Genomic DNA, 17347 nt, shown 5'->3' with positions numbered 1-17347 from the left:
CGAATATTGAATTTTCCGGACTTGACAGAAAGACAATTGCCTAGAATATATACAGCAGACCGTTAAGTTTAAATGTAACAAGGTGTTATTCAGAAGCTTGTGAGATGTTAGGCAAAATGGATTTTTTTTTCATACTGTGGTTGGGGAATAATTTTGAACATGTCTTAAAAGCTGTCTGTGGTTCCAAGCTTGAATCAACCTTTTTCGATTCAAGGTCAAGATTTGCTTCAACCATGCTAAACCAAGCAAGACAATTAGCAAACCGCACACTTCACCTAGTGGTTAGGGTTATATTTTATCTCACAAAACGCCAGAGACTGTTAAAGCCTCAAATATTTAAGAATGTGAATGACTATTAACGAATAATTTCATATTTTCGTGGTGATCTTTTTTTTTCTAATTTACGATGTTTCTTGCTTTGTTTCTGTCAGGTTTTTTGAGTAAACGCTATTCTTTCGAGACCTCACCCGATCTTCTCCGTCTGGAATTGAGTTCCCGCCAACTGGACCTTATTAACTGGTCAGCGCCTGTCAGCCGCCCCGGTGGCGTCAGCTAAAGGTCACGTGAACTCCCATCAACCCCTCGTCCCTCACATACGAGGGCAGTTTGGCAAAGTGTAATTGGTGTCACGTGCTGTGAACGGGTCTCCTACAACTAAACCGGACCTCGTGTTGAACTATTAGCGACAGAACGAACCGCGTGTCATCTGCACTTTGAGGAACGTCCCAATTAGTGCACGGTTCTTGACTTCTGATGTTTTGCTAGAGTCTGGCCGTTTTGGGGCGCTTGCTTGATGGACTGAATGCCCTACCCTGTGCTTTACAATTCATGTGCGAAAAGATAACTTGATCGTCTCGCTGAGGGACAAAACACCTGGTTTTTTACAACGGAGGTTATCAAAACAGACGTCTAACACAGCCAAAACATCCCTTTGGTCCCCAGATCGTCTGCCCATGCTCTTGGAGGCGTAAGTTTGAGACTTCACCATGGAAAACGAGCCGAACACGTTTACGGTGCGACTGTTCAAAAGACCACCACACGGACTGGGTTTCCTCGTGCGCAAGCGCAAAACTAACCCTCCGGTCATCATATCCGACTTGATCCCCGACGGCGTGGCGGACCAGTCGGGCCTGATCCAGGTCGGGGACATTCTCCTGGCGGTCAATGGCGTCCAGCTTACCGATGTCCCTTACTCCACGGCCCTGGAGGTCCTGAGGAGCGTCCCCATGGACTCGCCCACGGTCCTGGTCATGCGGGGCCCAGACGGCTACAGAACGCGGCTGGAGAGCATTCTGACCCCGGACGGGGCGGTCAAAGTGGTGCGCGTCACCGAGGAGATCAATACAGATTCCCTGTCGCGCGACAAAGGGTCGGGAAGGAAGAAGAGTAAGGGTCATAGAGATGCAGGAAATAGCCCCCCACCGGTGGGGAATCCTGTACCGTGCTGGCAGCGCAACCATCCAACCTATGACGCAGTTGGGGGGACCGCGTACGGTTCTGGGTCTACTTACCCCGGAACCCGGGGCAGAGCGGTGGAGGGAAGTTCTTATCGCTATGCTAGCCCTATACGTAGCTCCAGCAGGACCAGACGTGAATCCAGCCGCTCCCCTGCCCGCAGCAGCTTACCCGGTAGCCCCGTCAGGGGCTACTCCTACCGAGACCCGTCCGCCTGCTGCTGCGTGTCTAGCAGGCACCAGCATGCCAGCGGGACCGATTACCAGAATGTGCTAGCGTGGAACGGCACCTTCCCAAGGGATGTCTACCAGTTCCGGCTTGGCATCGAGGACTTGTACAACTTCGACAGCCCTCGGCCCTCTGTCGACTACGAATGCGACGGCGATCGCTTACCGGCGAAGAATTGTCTCCCGCAAGTGGATGGCTCCCCGGAAAGGCCCTTTGAATCGGTCGGCACACAATGGCCCGAGCGCGTCATTGTTGTGCAAGGCACTTCGCCTTCGTCACAGAAGAGGCCGTCGGTGGGAGCCGTGAATGGGGTTGACCTCAGCGTGAAAGTCACCGCCAGCGAGCCCCGGCCGCATATAGGGCGGCAGGACTCCGCCACACAGATCACAACCGAGGAGTCTAACCACGGAGACGCAGCCATGTCCACCACCAGCATCTTGCGAGCACCCCCGCCCCAGAAGAATAGCCCGACCCTACCCTCCAAAGAAGTCCGCCCGGCGGCCTACCAGGGAGAGATCATACCCACCGAAGTTAACAACAACGCCGTCAAGCCGGCCAAGGTCTGCACTGCCGAGATCGAGATCCAGACCGACCTCATGGGCTCACAGATCGGCGAGAATCAGTCGAGCAAGAACGGCACCAACAAGGGTTCCAACGGGGCCAACAAACCGAAATTTGTTCGTCTGAAAAACCTCTTGGATGGGAAACAGACAACAGACACATTGCACCAGAAGTCTATAGCCGTAAGTACCGTTACCAGACTATTACATATGAAATATAACTTTTCATCATGAAATAGGTTCAACAAAACATATTGGAATTTCTCATCGAATATAATCGTGAAAATAGGCTGCCATGGATCGCACAAAGTTTGATATGCACACAGCACTATTCACTATTCCCCTTAATCCAATTTAAATAAATATGCAAAATGACCGAAAACTCAAGTATAAACCGAAATGTTACTTTTGCCTCCTAAGTGATGTTACATCATAAAAAGAACACAAATCTCAAAGTACACATTATACAAAAATTCAAGCAATTAATGCTCAACAAGTTGATGTTTGCCTAATATACTGACCATAAATTAGGGCACATCCAGTCCCAAAGTTGGTCGAAGTTTATCGCTTGAAATTTGCGGTGTAATTCCAGTAAAGTTAATGAGTTGTGTAAATGTAGGAGTCAAAGGGTTCTTTCCTTCGGAACCGAGAACTGAATAATCTTTACGCTGTAGAAAACCTTGGTGTTAAAGTAACACTTTGTGTATTTACACTAACGAGAATCAGTATTCAGCCTAGATATGAAATAGTGTTCATTCGACACCACAGAGCGCCAGTGAATACTTATACCAAACCTCAACATAATGAGTGAAATTACAGACCCATAAGGAGCAAAAATATACAAGTCTAGTAGTTTTTTTAGTCACAAATTTCAGATTAATGTTCACCTCGTGAAATTGAACTTGAGGAAGTACCAAGAACGACTACCTTTGGCACTGAAGAAAGAATTAAGAGCAAATTAATTAGTTATAATTTGAAAGATGAAAACGTAACCTTTACTTCAATCGACAAACGTTTTGCACTCAGTCTTAACTTTAGAGTTGAAAATATAGGTTCCCGTTTTCACTGTGAAAACACAACCTGAAAATGTATATTACAGTTACATTCGTCCTTTCATAATCAGTTGGCGAAGAGCTAAGCTCATTCAGTGCTTTCAAACGCCCTCCGACCGGGCGTTTATAGTTAACCCGCGACGTCACGGAGGTATATTTTTCCTTCAAAGAAATTTATCTGGCAAGCCTTTGATTTAAAAGGCCACGTGCCATTTGGTGACATTTGGGTCGTGCTCTGTGGGTTTTTTTAATGCCACTTGATCGCATAAACACCGTCACCTCTCGCTCCCAGGCGACGCGAGCCCAGTGACATTATAGGGGGACTCTGTTTACTCGCTCGACGAGCGATCGGCCAAATATGAAGTATATCAGCTTTCCCGCCACGTCGTTGTTTATCGGTAATGAGGGATAGCACACGACCATGACGACTCGTGCTGTACTACCGCTGGCTGATAGAGTTTCGTTAACTCGACACGGAATCTTAGAGTCTGCACTGTACATGCCCAACTAGGGAGCGCTAAAGTGACTATTAACTGAGAACGGCGTTGACGCGATCAGTTGAAACACAGCGCCGAAACCGTATCATTCTGTATATATTACTACAAAAAGGTGTATTGAAAATCTCAAAGCCATCTGCGGTTATCCAGATTATAGAGTTCCAAAATAAACAATGCGTCACTGGACTTTATTAACTGGAAAGGTTCTTGAAAATGAACTTTATTTTCTCAAACTCCTAACTTCCTTTTAAGGGTAGCATTAATAATGTCAAAAAATGAGAGCTGATTTGGGATAATCTGTTCCCAGAAGATTAAAGTAGGCCACACTGTAAGTGTGGTCACACTGTAAAGAGGTCACACTGTAAAGAACTAAGGTGTGTTACGATTTAAGCTTTGAAAATCAGTTTAAACATGTCACCAAGAAAAGTGAAACGCGTATGTGGAAGATGTCGTATCATAATGTCGTATTATATTCCATAATCGTGACAAGTTTTCAAAAATTTGCGATTTGTCACACATTGGAGAAAAACAGCACCGGAAAGATTTTTGGAAAGAGTCAAATGCTGTAAGTCTTTGAGTTTCTGAAAGCAACACTGACAGAATGCCCCGAAATGCTGACGAAAATCTTGACCCATATTGGCTGTAACCACAAGCGGTCTTATTCCTTTGCTTATTGCTGACCGCTGTGAGACTCCAATGACATTGCCTGATTATGTTGCCGCGGGCAACAGCGCGCGCGTCCACAGCGAAAATCACATCACGCTCCTTTCCCGCGTAATTTCGGTCGTCAGTTGAGATTGCTGAGCAAGTGAGTTTGATGCCATTTGTGTTTGATTGAACTGGGGCCAAACACGCAATAGTTTGCCCCCTCCAATGTAAGGGACCGAAACCCTCCCCCTTCGGCAGGCTCTTGTACAGCTTTACTCACGCCTGGCCTATTTTCTTATTCTTTTGGCGCCGACTGCCTCCAACCGAAAGCCAACCGCAGACGGTACATAGGTCCAGCAACTCTCCCGACCCCCCCGTAATAAATCATAGGACATCAAAAACTGGCAGAATAAATCCGTTTAATTGAGTTTACAACTGAAAATCAAGCCTTCTAAAATTCAGAAATACTGTATCTGGCTGTAAATTTGGTATGACCGCAGATGAACGATGGTTTTTACCAAGGATAGGTGCTGCGGGTTGCAGCTTGCATTCCCAGTCTACACGCTCTGTTTATAATTGCGGCATCTCAGAATCCCAATCACTAACATTTTGATCAAACCTGATTCTCCGAGTCTCCAAGAATGCCTCCGGATTTCTACAAAGCCTGAGCAGCGAAAGGTCCACACCAGACCGTTGCAATCATTCGTACATTAATCCCACCGCCGCGCCATCCGGCCCCCACGGCCAAAAGTGACAAACTGTTTTCATTCGGATCTGACACGGCGTGTGCGCCGAAAAAAAAAACCGAGTGCGCCAAAAACCGCTCCCAGCTCCGCTGGAGGCATACCTCGTAAGACCGTGTTTGCTTTGAATGCAAACCCCGGTTCACGCCAGTATTTTCAAAAATCAGTTGGCCTGTTCGATCGCTGTTAACCTCGGGTTTATTCAACGCCGTAAGAATGACAAATTGCATCTCAAAGATGATCGTTTAATAATTCTTCTTGACGACCAAATTGTTTAAATTCTTTCTCTAGAACTGAAGATAATCCTTGGTCAACAGATTTACCTTGACTTCAATTCTTTTTAGTGTTATTGTTTTCATTCTTTGTACTGTTGGGACCCGGTCTTAAAGACCGGGTTCACACAATACGGGCGTTTCACGGTAGTGCGCCTTCCAGAGTGTGCAATGCGTTAGCCAATCACAATGCGCGAAAATTGTCGACCCAATGCGCGTCTGGAAAGGGTCAACAAATTTTGAGCGTTGTGATTGGCCAACTCGTTGCACACTCTTGGAGGCGCAGTATTGTGAATAGCCCGTATTATCGCACACATTTTATGGTTGAACAGCTAAAGTACAAATGAATTAAACAATCTTTCAAAATTATTCGCCTCCACCTTTTTTATCTAAGCTCTCTTCCCTTGTTGTTTCTTATCCTTTCAGCCGCTACAATGTAGCGAATCTCGTTGCATGGGTTCGATCATGTTCCCTCCTCGCAAGGCTGGATCCCGCAGCAAGGAAACCATTATCGAGCATGCCACAGACTTCATCAACCAATACTACACCCACATCAAGAGGTACGAGTTTACGCGACCAACGGCCACGCCCCCACCAGATGCATGTCACATACGTAACACGGCCAATCCTCGTCGGAGTATACCCAATGGGAGACTTTGACACGCTGATGGCAACAGTCCTACCAGTCCTTTTTCAAGGTATTGCGCGTGCTCAGAACTATGCACGCATGCTCAGGACTGAGTAAAAGGACTGGTTTGTTTGTCGCCACCAAGCGTCTCAAAGGCCCCCGTTGCGTTCGAATTATACCCACGCCTTTACTGAACCACACCAAAACCTCCCCTAAGCACGGTCATGGCTTGTTCCCATACCCAGCGTGGACATTCCCTTGTTATCCCGTGGTAAAGAAGACTCGGGGAGAAAATTCACACTTATATCCTGCAAGGATCCCGGTAAACTCTTTCGAGCGGGATTTTTGGCGAGGATTTCCTGCACTGTTCCTCTTCCTTTTGGCAAGGGAAACCCTTACCCGAAAATACCACTGAGCCTGTTTTTCAGAAAGCCGAAAACACTGCGTGGACGTCCACGCGTCTTATAACCTAATATTATGTGGACTTCTTTTGTGAGGAGGTCCACACTATGTATGCCAACCGGCCCAAACCTCACACGAAAAACACCAACACTTATCACGAACCATACCCTAGAACTTATCGAAGCCGTACCCGATCGTACCCCAACACAATCTAAATTCCATCCAGACTAATCTTTAATCGTTTTGATGAGCAGTGGAAATTCTTACACTGCAAAAACTGTGGTGTATCAGAAGACTTCAGCCAGTCTGGTGTAGTCCTCTAATAACACCGAACGTGTTAGATTAACGCCATTGTTTTGGCAGTGTAGCGAGTTAAAACTGCAACAAAAGCCGTGTCTTTCCTAAACCTTTTTATTATTTATTTGACGTTTTATTGCGGAATCTGTTCCATTGTCATAATTCCATACCCAAAAGCCATTTCGTTGCAACATCCCCCCATATCGTGACTTCTGAAGACAAGAGGGCGCCATTGACATTGTCGCCACAAACTGATGTTTGTAACCCCTCCTCGATTGCAAACCAATAGGTTCGACACCCCGGCCCACAAGAAGCGCCTGCAGGTGGTGGTGGAATCCATTGAGAAGAAAGGCACTTACGACCTGACCGAGACCGAGCTGATCCTTGGTGCCAAGACGGCGTGGCGTAACGCTCCACGCTGCATCGGGAGAATACAGTGGACAAAACTACAGGTGGCTCAGCTGTCCATGAATATAAAAAAAACCAACATTTTAATACTGCCGTTACTAATATATGCTCCTTGTTGACAAAAAAAACGCTAAAATGCCAGTTCTCAGAAGATTATTTCCAACATTGGCCAAAATTATACCCGAATCATTTTAAATTCCATGCCAATTATCCATTGAGACATATCAGTTTCCTATCTGTTTAAAATTGATCTAATTTTCTTTCATATACTGTGGATCATATGTAAAACTCTTGTAATTCTGAGCTCTAAGTAACCCTTGTCATTGGCACGGATTCGTCAGGTCTTTGATGCTCGTAACACGACCAGCACCCACCAGATGTTCGACGCCATCTGTAACCACATGAACTACGCCACGAATAAAGGCAATCTCAGGTGCGTCTTAGACCCTTTACCAACCATCACTTCCCAACCCAGATCGAAGAACTTTTAAAACCTTCTTAGTGAAAAAAAGTGTCCAAAAGAAGTTTCCTCTTAGTTTCCTGTTACATTCATCCAGGTATGCGGTCGCTATATTTTACGGAAGCACGATTTTCCTCTGAAGAGAAATGATCGGATTATGCGCGACAGCATGCAGAAAAAAAACCAAATACCAAGAATCGGTTGCTTTGTGAACTACCTTGCTCAATATTTCTGCTTTTTATTTCTTTTTTCAACCACCATGCGTCTAGGTCTCAGCAACTGGACCCCTTGCTAAAATAACTACCCTGGCACAACTCTTGTTCAGCTTTCCAATCTTGTGTACTCAACCATACTGCACTCTTAAAGAATTTTTCGTGTCGCCGAGATATTTTAATCCTTAAATCTAAATTTTGTTTCCGTGTCAACAGATCGGCCATCACCATCTTCCCCCATCGCACTGACGGCCAGCATGACTTTCGAGTCTGGAACACCCAGCTCATCTCGTATGCTGGCTACAAGCAGCCCGACGGTTCCATCATTGGCGACCCGGCCAACGTCGAATTCACAGAGGTATGATGGAATCGAAAATGGATTGATGCATCACCAGGGATATACCAGGAAGTACCAGGGGAGGTCGGAAAAGAGTGCAATGATGAGTCTGAAAGTTAGTTTCTCTTAAAAAAAAAACAAAAATTGATTCATTTCTGACCAGACCTCTGGCCTTCGAGAGGTAGAAAATTGTAACTTGCCTCTTTTGGACGGACCGTTTGCGTAGATCTTTTCTTAAAGTTCATGACTTAATCAAAACTCCCCCAGGTGCTTAAATCAAGGGTAGAAAAGGTCTTGTGCAAACTGTCATGGTAAACAGTGGGTTATACTGTTTGAAGGAAATCGGTTTCGCTTGTAAGCAGGGTTTCAGACAAGGTATGTTTACTGAAAGCAGAACTTACAAAGGCCCCACGTAATGGTGTTCTCTAATTTTTCAGATCTGCATGCAGAAGTTGGGCTGGCATCCCGACAAGCAAGGACGGTTTGATGTGCTCCCGTTGGTTCTCCAAGCGAACGGTGAAGACCCAGAACTCTTCAACATCCCGCCGGATCTGGTCCTGGAAGTACAGCTTCACCATCCAAAGTAAGTGCCCTACCAATTGGCCCGGGACGTGATGACGCCACGTTTCGCTTACCGCGTGCCAAGTAAGCGCACTTCTGAAAGGTCGGAAGCGTGATGACGTCACGGTGCGCTCACCGCGTTGCATGCTGGGCAAGTTTGATTCTGGTACACTGATATTTGAATCCAACTGTACTTGAACTTGCTGTCGGTGTTTCGTCAGGAAATCGAAAACCGCAATAAATTTGTTGGATGACAGTCATGATATTGGCGATGTCAACAAGCCAAAAAACGCCTTCCTCTTATTTCTTTTCAAACACTGTTTTTTAGCTCTTTTTGGTGGTTATCGCCCCCCCCCCAAATTGAACCTCCCCCTTGCATCTGCCCTTGGATATCGGCATCTACACATTGAACATGCACATACCGACTTGTATCACATCCATTCTAGCTTGTACTGCTTGCCATCGCTGTGTTCACGTTGGCCTTTATAGTGTCAGTTCTTGGCCCTTCATCAAATCCACCTCATTTTGGCCGTTATGTTCACACCAGCCTTGTGAGAGACTGATTTCGCGTCTGTATGTTGGCCTTTTAATACTGGATCTGCTTAAGCTAAGCCAAAATGTGCAAAAGGTTTCCCTGTTGGTGTCGCCTCTCTAACCTTGCTTTCCGGTCTTAAATGTTCAAAATCTAAACTAAACGGATGAAGTTGTATTTAATTTCCAATCAAATTCATTTGTGCATTTGATTCGAGTCTTTTTTATCAACGACACGTTGACACCATTTTCTGAGTTTCAATTTTATAAATTAACAGGGTGGTATTGTTTACACACAAGGTGCCATACTGCGTAAATGTTGCAGCCATCACTAGTTTATAGCTCAAAATTTGTTTTGACAAGGAAATCCCCCGGCTGTCCCGCCAATTCCAGTTTGTGCTGTTACCATAACAACTACCTACAAACTTTTTTTTTTCTCACGTGAGTGATGCTTTTGAGAAATGTTGTTCCGGTTCGTGTCAGTTCGCTGGCTGGAGTGCTTTTGGCCGATTTGATCGCAGGCTCGTAGCCGGCGCTGCTGTCCTCAATTTACCCAGCTTGGCTTGGAGAGGCGGGAGAGAAACGCCGCACGAACTTTAATTAAAAAAATAATCTACCACGGCATTGAAAATGTCTGTTCTCGACTATTCAATCAGCGCAGTGGGAAGAACGTATAGGGAGTCTCCACGGGCGATTATTAACAATGGACACTCTCAGTCACTCTGCAGGGTCAAGCCTTTCGAAGAGAATTTCATCAAAGACACAGGTTGTTGGATAACATTTGTCCTAACCCATTTACATCGGTAGCTCGCTCGTCCAAATGAAAGAAAACACCCCTCAATAGGAACAAATAAATTGCATTCTCTCAGAAATCCATATTTGTTAAAATTAAAGTTATGTTCGAACTTCCATGTCCACAAACCCTACCCTAGTGTGCTACTGACAAACTAGTGCCCGCTGAACAAGCACCGTGTACCCATCCAACGACAAAGTAATTAAATAGCGCCGGAAATATTTAACCAGTAAATTAATGGTCGGTTAAGAAAACACCGCAGTTTATCGTATTTTTTATTCTCCTTTCCCGTTCTTTAGCTTTGGCAAATTAGAGGTATTTTGTAAGGTGTTCTTCACATTTTAGGCCAAGTCGTATTGAATGACAGTGATCACTTTAAACAACTAAGCTTACACCTGTTGTCAGACTGCTCGTCATTTTTTGATTGATTAATTTTAGCCTTGATGATTCATTCTTAGTCATTCTGGAGATGATAGATTCATCTTGTCATCCTCTCCTCTGAAGCATGTTGCCATTCTCCATCGATTCTAAGGAATAGCTGTAGACCTTTTCACTAATAAAAATCATAATTATGCACGCATGTGCACCGATAGCCTTGGCGGCCAGAAGTGTGAGCGGGCCATTGAAAATGTACAGTGGTGCGATTTTGATCATTTTCACTCAGTTTTTTTCTGGATTTAATGGGATTTTCGGGGGAAAAAAACCTGAATAAAAACAAAAACTGAGAGAAAATAGTCAATATTGCACCCATTACGTTTTCAATGACCCGCTCACACTTCTTGCCGCCAAGGCCATTTGTGCGCATGTCTGCATGATTATGAATTTATTACTGAAAAGATCTATTGATCACACGTCGACGCGTTTCCATACTTTTCAAACTCGCCTCCCCCATTGTTCCCCTGTAACCCCCCCCCCACGTCCGCCCTTGAGCTCCATAGGAAAGCACACATATGAACAAAATTTACCATCAGTGAAGTACAAAGGTCTATCCGCCTTGAGCAGAAGCACCCCCTCATCGGTTGAAAAGAGCCATCTCGAAGAGCGTGTTTATTAGTTGGCATCGACGAGACCGCATAACGAATGCATTTCATAAATGTTTGTGTATACCAGCGAAGGGCAGTTCCCATAATGAGCCTCTGTCGCTTGGAAATTTGCGCCCTCCCTTGGTCCCGCTCGGGCTCATTAGCCGGGAGAGAGACCAACCGATTTTTGCTACTGGAATTACGCAGAAAGTTTTGCTTCAGTCAGACAAGGACAAACTGAAAAGCGTGGGCGCGTGGATTCTCGAGTTACGTGAAGTGCCTGTTAGTAATTACTACGCGCTGAACGTGCTGAGAAGCAATTACTTTGGTAAAGTGCTGTTATTTGTCTTAATTAGAGCATCGTGTTACAATGCATAATTACCCTTGAGTTGATTTTAGATACCCATTCATTGAGGTCGTTTCAAGATTTAAGTGAACAAGCGTTTTACTTTTCTTTCCGTAGGTATGATTGGTTTGCTGATTTGGGGCTGAAGTGGTATGCTCTCCCCGCTGTCTCGGCATTGATGCTGGACCTGGGGGGTTTAGAATTCACGGCCTGCCCCTTCAACGGCTGGTACATGGTGACCGAGATTGGAGCAAGAGACATCTGTGATCCCAACAGACTCAATCTCCTGGAGGTAAAAATAAATTCCATCTTCAAAGAATCAGTCTGATTCTCAACCACTTATATCGTTGAAAGCAGGAAGTGATAAACTCAATAATGTGACGTCACTATCGTGACCTTTTGTATTCACCAGTAACCCTGTTATTTAATGACAGTTTTGTGCACAGTAGTCATTTTAGTGACACATTGACCATTGGAACTAAGTTAATAACAGTTTTGACCTTTATAACAAAGTTAATTACAATTTGGGGCACCCTCACCGGGTTAGTGATAACCACCAGCCTTTTAACCGGATTATTGACTTTTTTGACCCTTGTAACATTGTTAAGAGATGATGGGACCAAGTTAATGAAATTTTGTTTCACCTGTATTGTCATAATTGAGGTGGTTACGTCAAATTTTAATCAAAACAGGTGTTCCGGTTTTTCATTCGTAGTCGTATACTTCCCCTTTTCGCTCAAATTAATTTAACATTTTCCTGTTTTTTCTTTTTTTTTTGGTCTTCTTTCTTTTACTTCCATCAGACTATTGGTAAGAAAATGGGGCTGGATACCAATAGCAACGCCTCGCTTTGGAAGGATCAGGCCTTAGTGGAAGCCAACGTAGCTGTCATTCACAGCTACCAGGTAAAATACTTTGTATCAAACAATTATGCTCATATTTCGCGCATTCCATCCCACCAACGAGTTGTCAGGCAAGATTCGGCGTCGATTTCAGCTCACCAGCGGTCTTTGGCAAGGGGGCACTCATTTATACATCCAGGTGGGGAGAGGCAATTGAAGTTAGAGTAAAGTGGCTTGCTTAAGGGCACAGCATTTGACTAGCTGTTCGACTCGAACATTCGTATCGTCGGGGTTACAAACGTCTACCGATAGATCACACGCCCCATTATATTATGGCCTTGAAATCAGTATAATTACAAAACTGTCCTTAAATTAACCCTCTTGGCTTCTACTCCTTCAAGATCTCCACAAACCAAATAGCTCTGTCATAAATTTCACGTAATTGTTGGTACTTCTGTTGACTCTCTTTTCACATCTTACATTAAACCCCTCTTCGTGGATGACGTGTCGTTGTATCAGCGTCTTATCGCATTCCCCAAGCGAATAAACAGGGCTTTCCTCAATTGTTGAAGTCATCGCCATTTCCCCCCTGCCGACTTGCAGAAAAACAATGTGACCATCACCGACCACCACTCGGCCGCAGAGTCGTTCCTGAAGCACATGGAGAACGAACAGCGCCTGCGCGGGGGCTGCCCCGCCGACTGGGTGTGGGTCGTCCCGCCCATCTCGGGCAGTATCACCCCTGTGTTCCACCAGGAGATGCTGAACTACCAACTCAAGCCATCCTACGAGTATCAGGTAAGATTCTACCCAGAGGAATAGAATTATATCAAGAAAAGAAATTTGCGTATATTTCGGACTGTCGTGCGCCCTCACTAAGAGCAGTTTTTGTAATGTAAATTCTCTGACAATGCTAATTAAAGCACAAAGGATTCACTCGTACATGTCACAAAGCAACAGAGAAAGACTTACCCTGATGAGGATGCACCGTGCAATTTCTCATTCATCAACCAGAAATAAATTGCCCTTGATTTGGTTAGTCGTATTACGGTTTAGCAGCATTTCAGTTGCAAATTTCGTTTGGAATCTGAATTACGACCGTGAAATTTAAAGGACCGCCTTTTCTGATGATCTACGTCTTTTTATGGAAATCTTTTGAAAACAAACATTTTGAAGATTACTTTCAAATACAGAAAATGAAAACCGAAATTCAGGATTACCTAACAGTGTAGCCGCTAACACCATTCAGTCTCATTTTATTTATTACATTCGTTGTTTGCTGAATGGCTTTTCTAAACTCTGTCAACCAGTTTAAAAGACAAAGGGAACATGCAAAACCTTTAAACAAAGAACGTGCTATTAAACGTTTCATAATTGTAGGGCTCTGACAACTATCTCAAACACTCGGGCATATTTGTGGCAGTGATCTGTTGTTTGATTACCGTTTTCCTTCATTCATGCAAGGATGCACCATGGGCAACTCACGTATGGAAAGCCAAGGACGAAGCAGCTGACGCTCAGAAGACTCGAAGACGCAGACGAACCTTCAAGGAGGTTGCCAAGTAAGCCGTGTCTTTCAAGTACTCAACAGGGCTAAACCAGCCAATCAAGGCCGGTATCCAGTCGTCCGGTATCCTATATTCCATTTGACTTTCAAGTCGTGTCAATACATAAACCGATAATAAACCGATAAAAGATAATACATAACCAATAATTGAGGTAATTTCAAATCTCTTTTTCTTGGCCATCAGGGCCGTGAAGTTCTCAGCCAAACTAATGGGCAAAGCGCTGGCCAAGCGCTTCAAAGCCACCATCCTGTACGCCACGGAGACCGGACGATCAGAGAAATACGCCAAGTCATTGTGCGAGATCTTCAAGCACGCGTTCGATGCTAAGGTAAGTTGAATGTGAATTTCTGACCTTTTGTAGATGTCTTTCAAATACGCAATTTCATGATGAAACTGCAAATTCTATCATTGTCACTACATAAATGTTCCCGTCATTTTTTTTTTAAATCTTGTCGATGAAGATGACACCACTTCACTTGCATGCTGGAGGTCGTGTCTTTGAGTCTTATCTGGAAACAGGTTGTGACCTATTTCTCACAATCTAACCAGTTTTTCTTGAGATGGAGCTCGGATCATCCGTCTTCATTGACTGAAAGATAACCAGCGTACGTCCAATTTGAATTCATCGGTAGTAATCAGCCTTTATGCACTGTTGATGTTCTGGTCACTTTAAAGGTGATGTGTATGGAGGAGTACGACGTGGTCCATCTTGAGCACGAGACGCTACTGCTGATTGTCACCAGCACGTTCGGTAACGGCGACCCACCAGAGAACGGGGAGGTAGGTCAGGGAGGCCCGCTGGAGTTGATGGATCGATCAAGGAATCAAACTACGAGAGAAAACATTGATTAATTGACGTCACTGAGACCCTGAAGCGGTTTAGTAATAGTCGTGAAACCTTTTATACCTTTAGAATAATCTGAATCTCTTTCTGTAAAGTTTTGGTTATTCCAAGAACAAAATCCTCATGCTTGTTTTCTTGTAGGAATTTGGGCGTTATCTAATGGATCTTGCCCGCGATTCAAGCGACGACCAACCAGAGAGGTAAATGCATTTATATTTGTAATTCCTTGACCGTAGAAGTTTGATAATTCTTTTTAAAAATCGCGGTTCAGACATTTCCTTTCCTGTTTTTCTATTGTACGTCGTGTTTTCCTCCAAAATTAAACGAAAAATTACACCTTTTCCCCTGGTAGCCGTGCCCTCCGCTTCGATAAATACTTTGCAGCGCCCTCAACGCCAAGCCAGAAAGCTGCTGGACTGTCCAACTTAAGCGAGAGTTCGGGCGTTCTGGCCAACGTAAGGTATGGAGATACGCCTCACTCGTTTGGTTGTCTTTGGAAGGCTTGAATTCGGGGGATTCATTGGAATATTTTTGGCGGAAACAAAAAGACGTGTTTAAAAACTGTGCACTCGCTACGTCTCGAAGATAAGGAAAAAAAATAGGATCTTTGAAAAGCGTTGTTTTCTAACGATCAAAATGAGCAAGCTACTGAGAAATGATTGTACTCTTACTCATCACTCAGTAGAGAGTGAGTACAAACTTTCACTCATCTTTTGCATTCAGACTTACTCTTGTTGAAAAAAATGAAAACGGCGTCGCCCTTGGCTTCGCACAAAGAAAATTTACAGTTCTTATTTTACTTGACACTAGAAAAAACTTGAGGAAATTTTGCTAGGTTCGACACGTCTGACACTCTAACGTTTTTGATTTGTAAATTTCAAGTCAGCAAGCAATCTGCAAAAAAATAAATAAAAATCAATGGTAATTCCTCTCAATTTCTTCCCAGGTTCGCCGTCTTTGGTCTGGGCTCGACAGCTTACCCCAATTTCTGTGCTTACGCCCGCGCCGTGGACACCCTATTGGGAAATCTTGGAGGCGAGAGAATCTTAGACATGGGTGAAGGAGACGAGCTGAGCGGCCAGGAGGAATCTTACCGAAAATGGGCTCAGGAGGTTTTCAAGGTAAAAACTAGTTATCCTCACAAGCCGCTCGAGGCTGATGCGGCTATGAAGCGGATGGAATTAAAGATGGTATCTTAGATAATGACTCCCCGCACCGAGATGAAATCAATGTTGACAAATCTAAATTGGATTACACATCTCACCACAGGTGTCATTTTTAATTATTATATTGGTTGCACTGCGTACTAAAAGAGAGTTATCTAAACACAACAAAAAGATACACGCCTTTCCAGCTCGTTGAGGCTGACGTGCTTCTTCAGACCTGATGTAACGGCTGGTGCCAAGTTAAGAGGAATGATTAGTACATATTTCAAGACTTTTGATGTCAAGTCACCACTGTGTGTTATGTACATGTGAAGAAGTTTACTGAAATAGATTTTTAATCTAAATACTTTGGCGTTCATTCAACCTTGCACGTTTTTGTCAGTGTGTGTAGAGTACCAGTGCTCGTTTGAAATTCAAGGTTTACCTTTCCCACAAGAAGGCTTGGTATTCTCAAGTCGGTCTTTCCCTTCTGTTCAACCTTTTTCTCAGCAAGCGTGTGATACCTTCTGCGTGGGCGAGGGCATCAACATGAACGAGGCCAACGCCTCGCTGATGGAAAACGACCAGTCGTGGACGGCCGACAAGTTCCGCATCGGCCTGGAGGACACCCATCCGGCGGTAGAGAGGTGCGAGGGGCTGTCCAAACTCCACGGCAAGAAGGTGTTGCCTTGCATCCTGCTGGCTAGGAAGAACCTACAGGCGCCTGAATCAAGGTAGTGTAAAGACTGAAAAAAAAACACTGTCAGTGTGAAATTAACACCGTCTGGTAAAGACACTTTACTAAAACTTGATTCAATGTGAGATTACACGCTGCTAATGCAGTACCACAGGCTTTTCCAGGTATACTTTAATGCTGGAGAAATAGAGAAGAAATGAATTCCACCTTGAAATAATTGGCATTGAGCAGAATAAATGAACTTGATATAATGAAACAATGTCCTATCGAAAGTAATATAGGAGTATACAATTTAGTTAACATACATCGACAAACTTTGGGGATCTTTTCCAACTGATTTTCAACGTCAAGAACAACCTAAAGCCAAATTCGAAAAGAAAACACACCAAGTTACTGAAATTGATGCAAGTACGAAAAGTCAAATCTGCTTCTTCTATGTTGTGATGTCATATGTCTTTGAGACAATACACAATTTCCTCTTAGATTTTTCATGACTGCTACATTTTTTTCTCATTTTGTACCCCCCCCCATCAGTCGTTCTACCATCCTCGTGCACATGGACACCCAGGGCGCATCTGAGCTGCTGTATGACCCGGGCGATCACGTGGCCATTTGTCCCAGCAACGAGAAAGACCTGGTCGACCGTATCATCAAACGAGTCGACCTTGGGGAGCGGTCACCGGATGATGTCATCAAAGTGGAGTTTATGCATGTCAAACAAACGCCTCTAGGTAAGTGTCGAACATCATTGTCCAATCTTTTACCGTATCCCACCAACATTCCTTAACTCTATTCCTAA

At 44.4% G+C, this 17347-nt stretch overlaps 1 protein-coding gene across 5 annotated transcripts in view; it reads left to right on the top strand.

Annotated features, from left to right (window-relative positions):
• nos1 (nitric oxide synthase 1) overlaps nucleotides 1-17347 on the top strand; it is a 70041-nt gene that overhangs the window by 44024 nt on the left and 8670 nt on the right. For all 5 annotated transcript variants that reach the window (XM_022230572.2, XM_087140863.1, XM_022230571.2 and 2 more), the window contains exons 2-18: nucleotides 432-2426; nucleotides 5882-6015; nucleotides 7072-7234; nucleotides 7532-7623; nucleotides 8079-8220; nucleotides 8637-8782; nucleotides 11570-11744; nucleotides 12256-12357; nucleotides 12898-13092; nucleotides 13759-13856; nucleotides 14046-14190; nucleotides 14538-14642; nucleotides 14848-14906; nucleotides 15059-15166; nucleotides 15653-15827; nucleotides 16362-16585; nucleotides 17083-17279. In XM_022230572.2, coding sequence (XP_022086264.1) covers nucleotides 987-2426; nucleotides 5882-6015; nucleotides 7072-7234; nucleotides 7532-7623; nucleotides 8079-8220; nucleotides 8637-8782; nucleotides 11570-11744; nucleotides 12256-12357; nucleotides 12898-13092; nucleotides 13759-13856; nucleotides 14046-14190; nucleotides 14538-14642; nucleotides 14848-14906; nucleotides 15059-15166; nucleotides 15653-15827; nucleotides 16362-16585; nucleotides 17083-17279 — 3700 coding nt within the window. In that variant the 5' untranslated portion in view covers nucleotides 432-986. The remainder of the gene's footprint in view (nucleotides 1-431; nucleotides 2427-5881; nucleotides 6016-7071; nucleotides 7235-7531; nucleotides 7624-8078; nucleotides 8221-8636; nucleotides 8783-11569; nucleotides 11745-12255; nucleotides 12358-12897; nucleotides 13093-13758; nucleotides 13857-14045; nucleotides 14191-14537; nucleotides 14643-14847; nucleotides 14907-15058; nucleotides 15167-15652; nucleotides 15828-16361; nucleotides 16586-17082; nucleotides 17280-17347) is intronic.

This window comes from Acanthaster planci, linkage group LG09 (genome assembly GCF_054643075.1).
Source record: "Acanthaster planci isolate LZ-2023a linkage group LG09, COTS_SCS, whole genome shotgun sequence".
Classification (NCBI taxonomy): Eukaryota; Metazoa; Echinodermata; class Asteroidea; order Valvatida; family Acanthasteridae; genus Acanthaster; species Acanthaster planci.
This window is presented reverse-complemented; position numbering and strand designations above follow the sequence as displayed.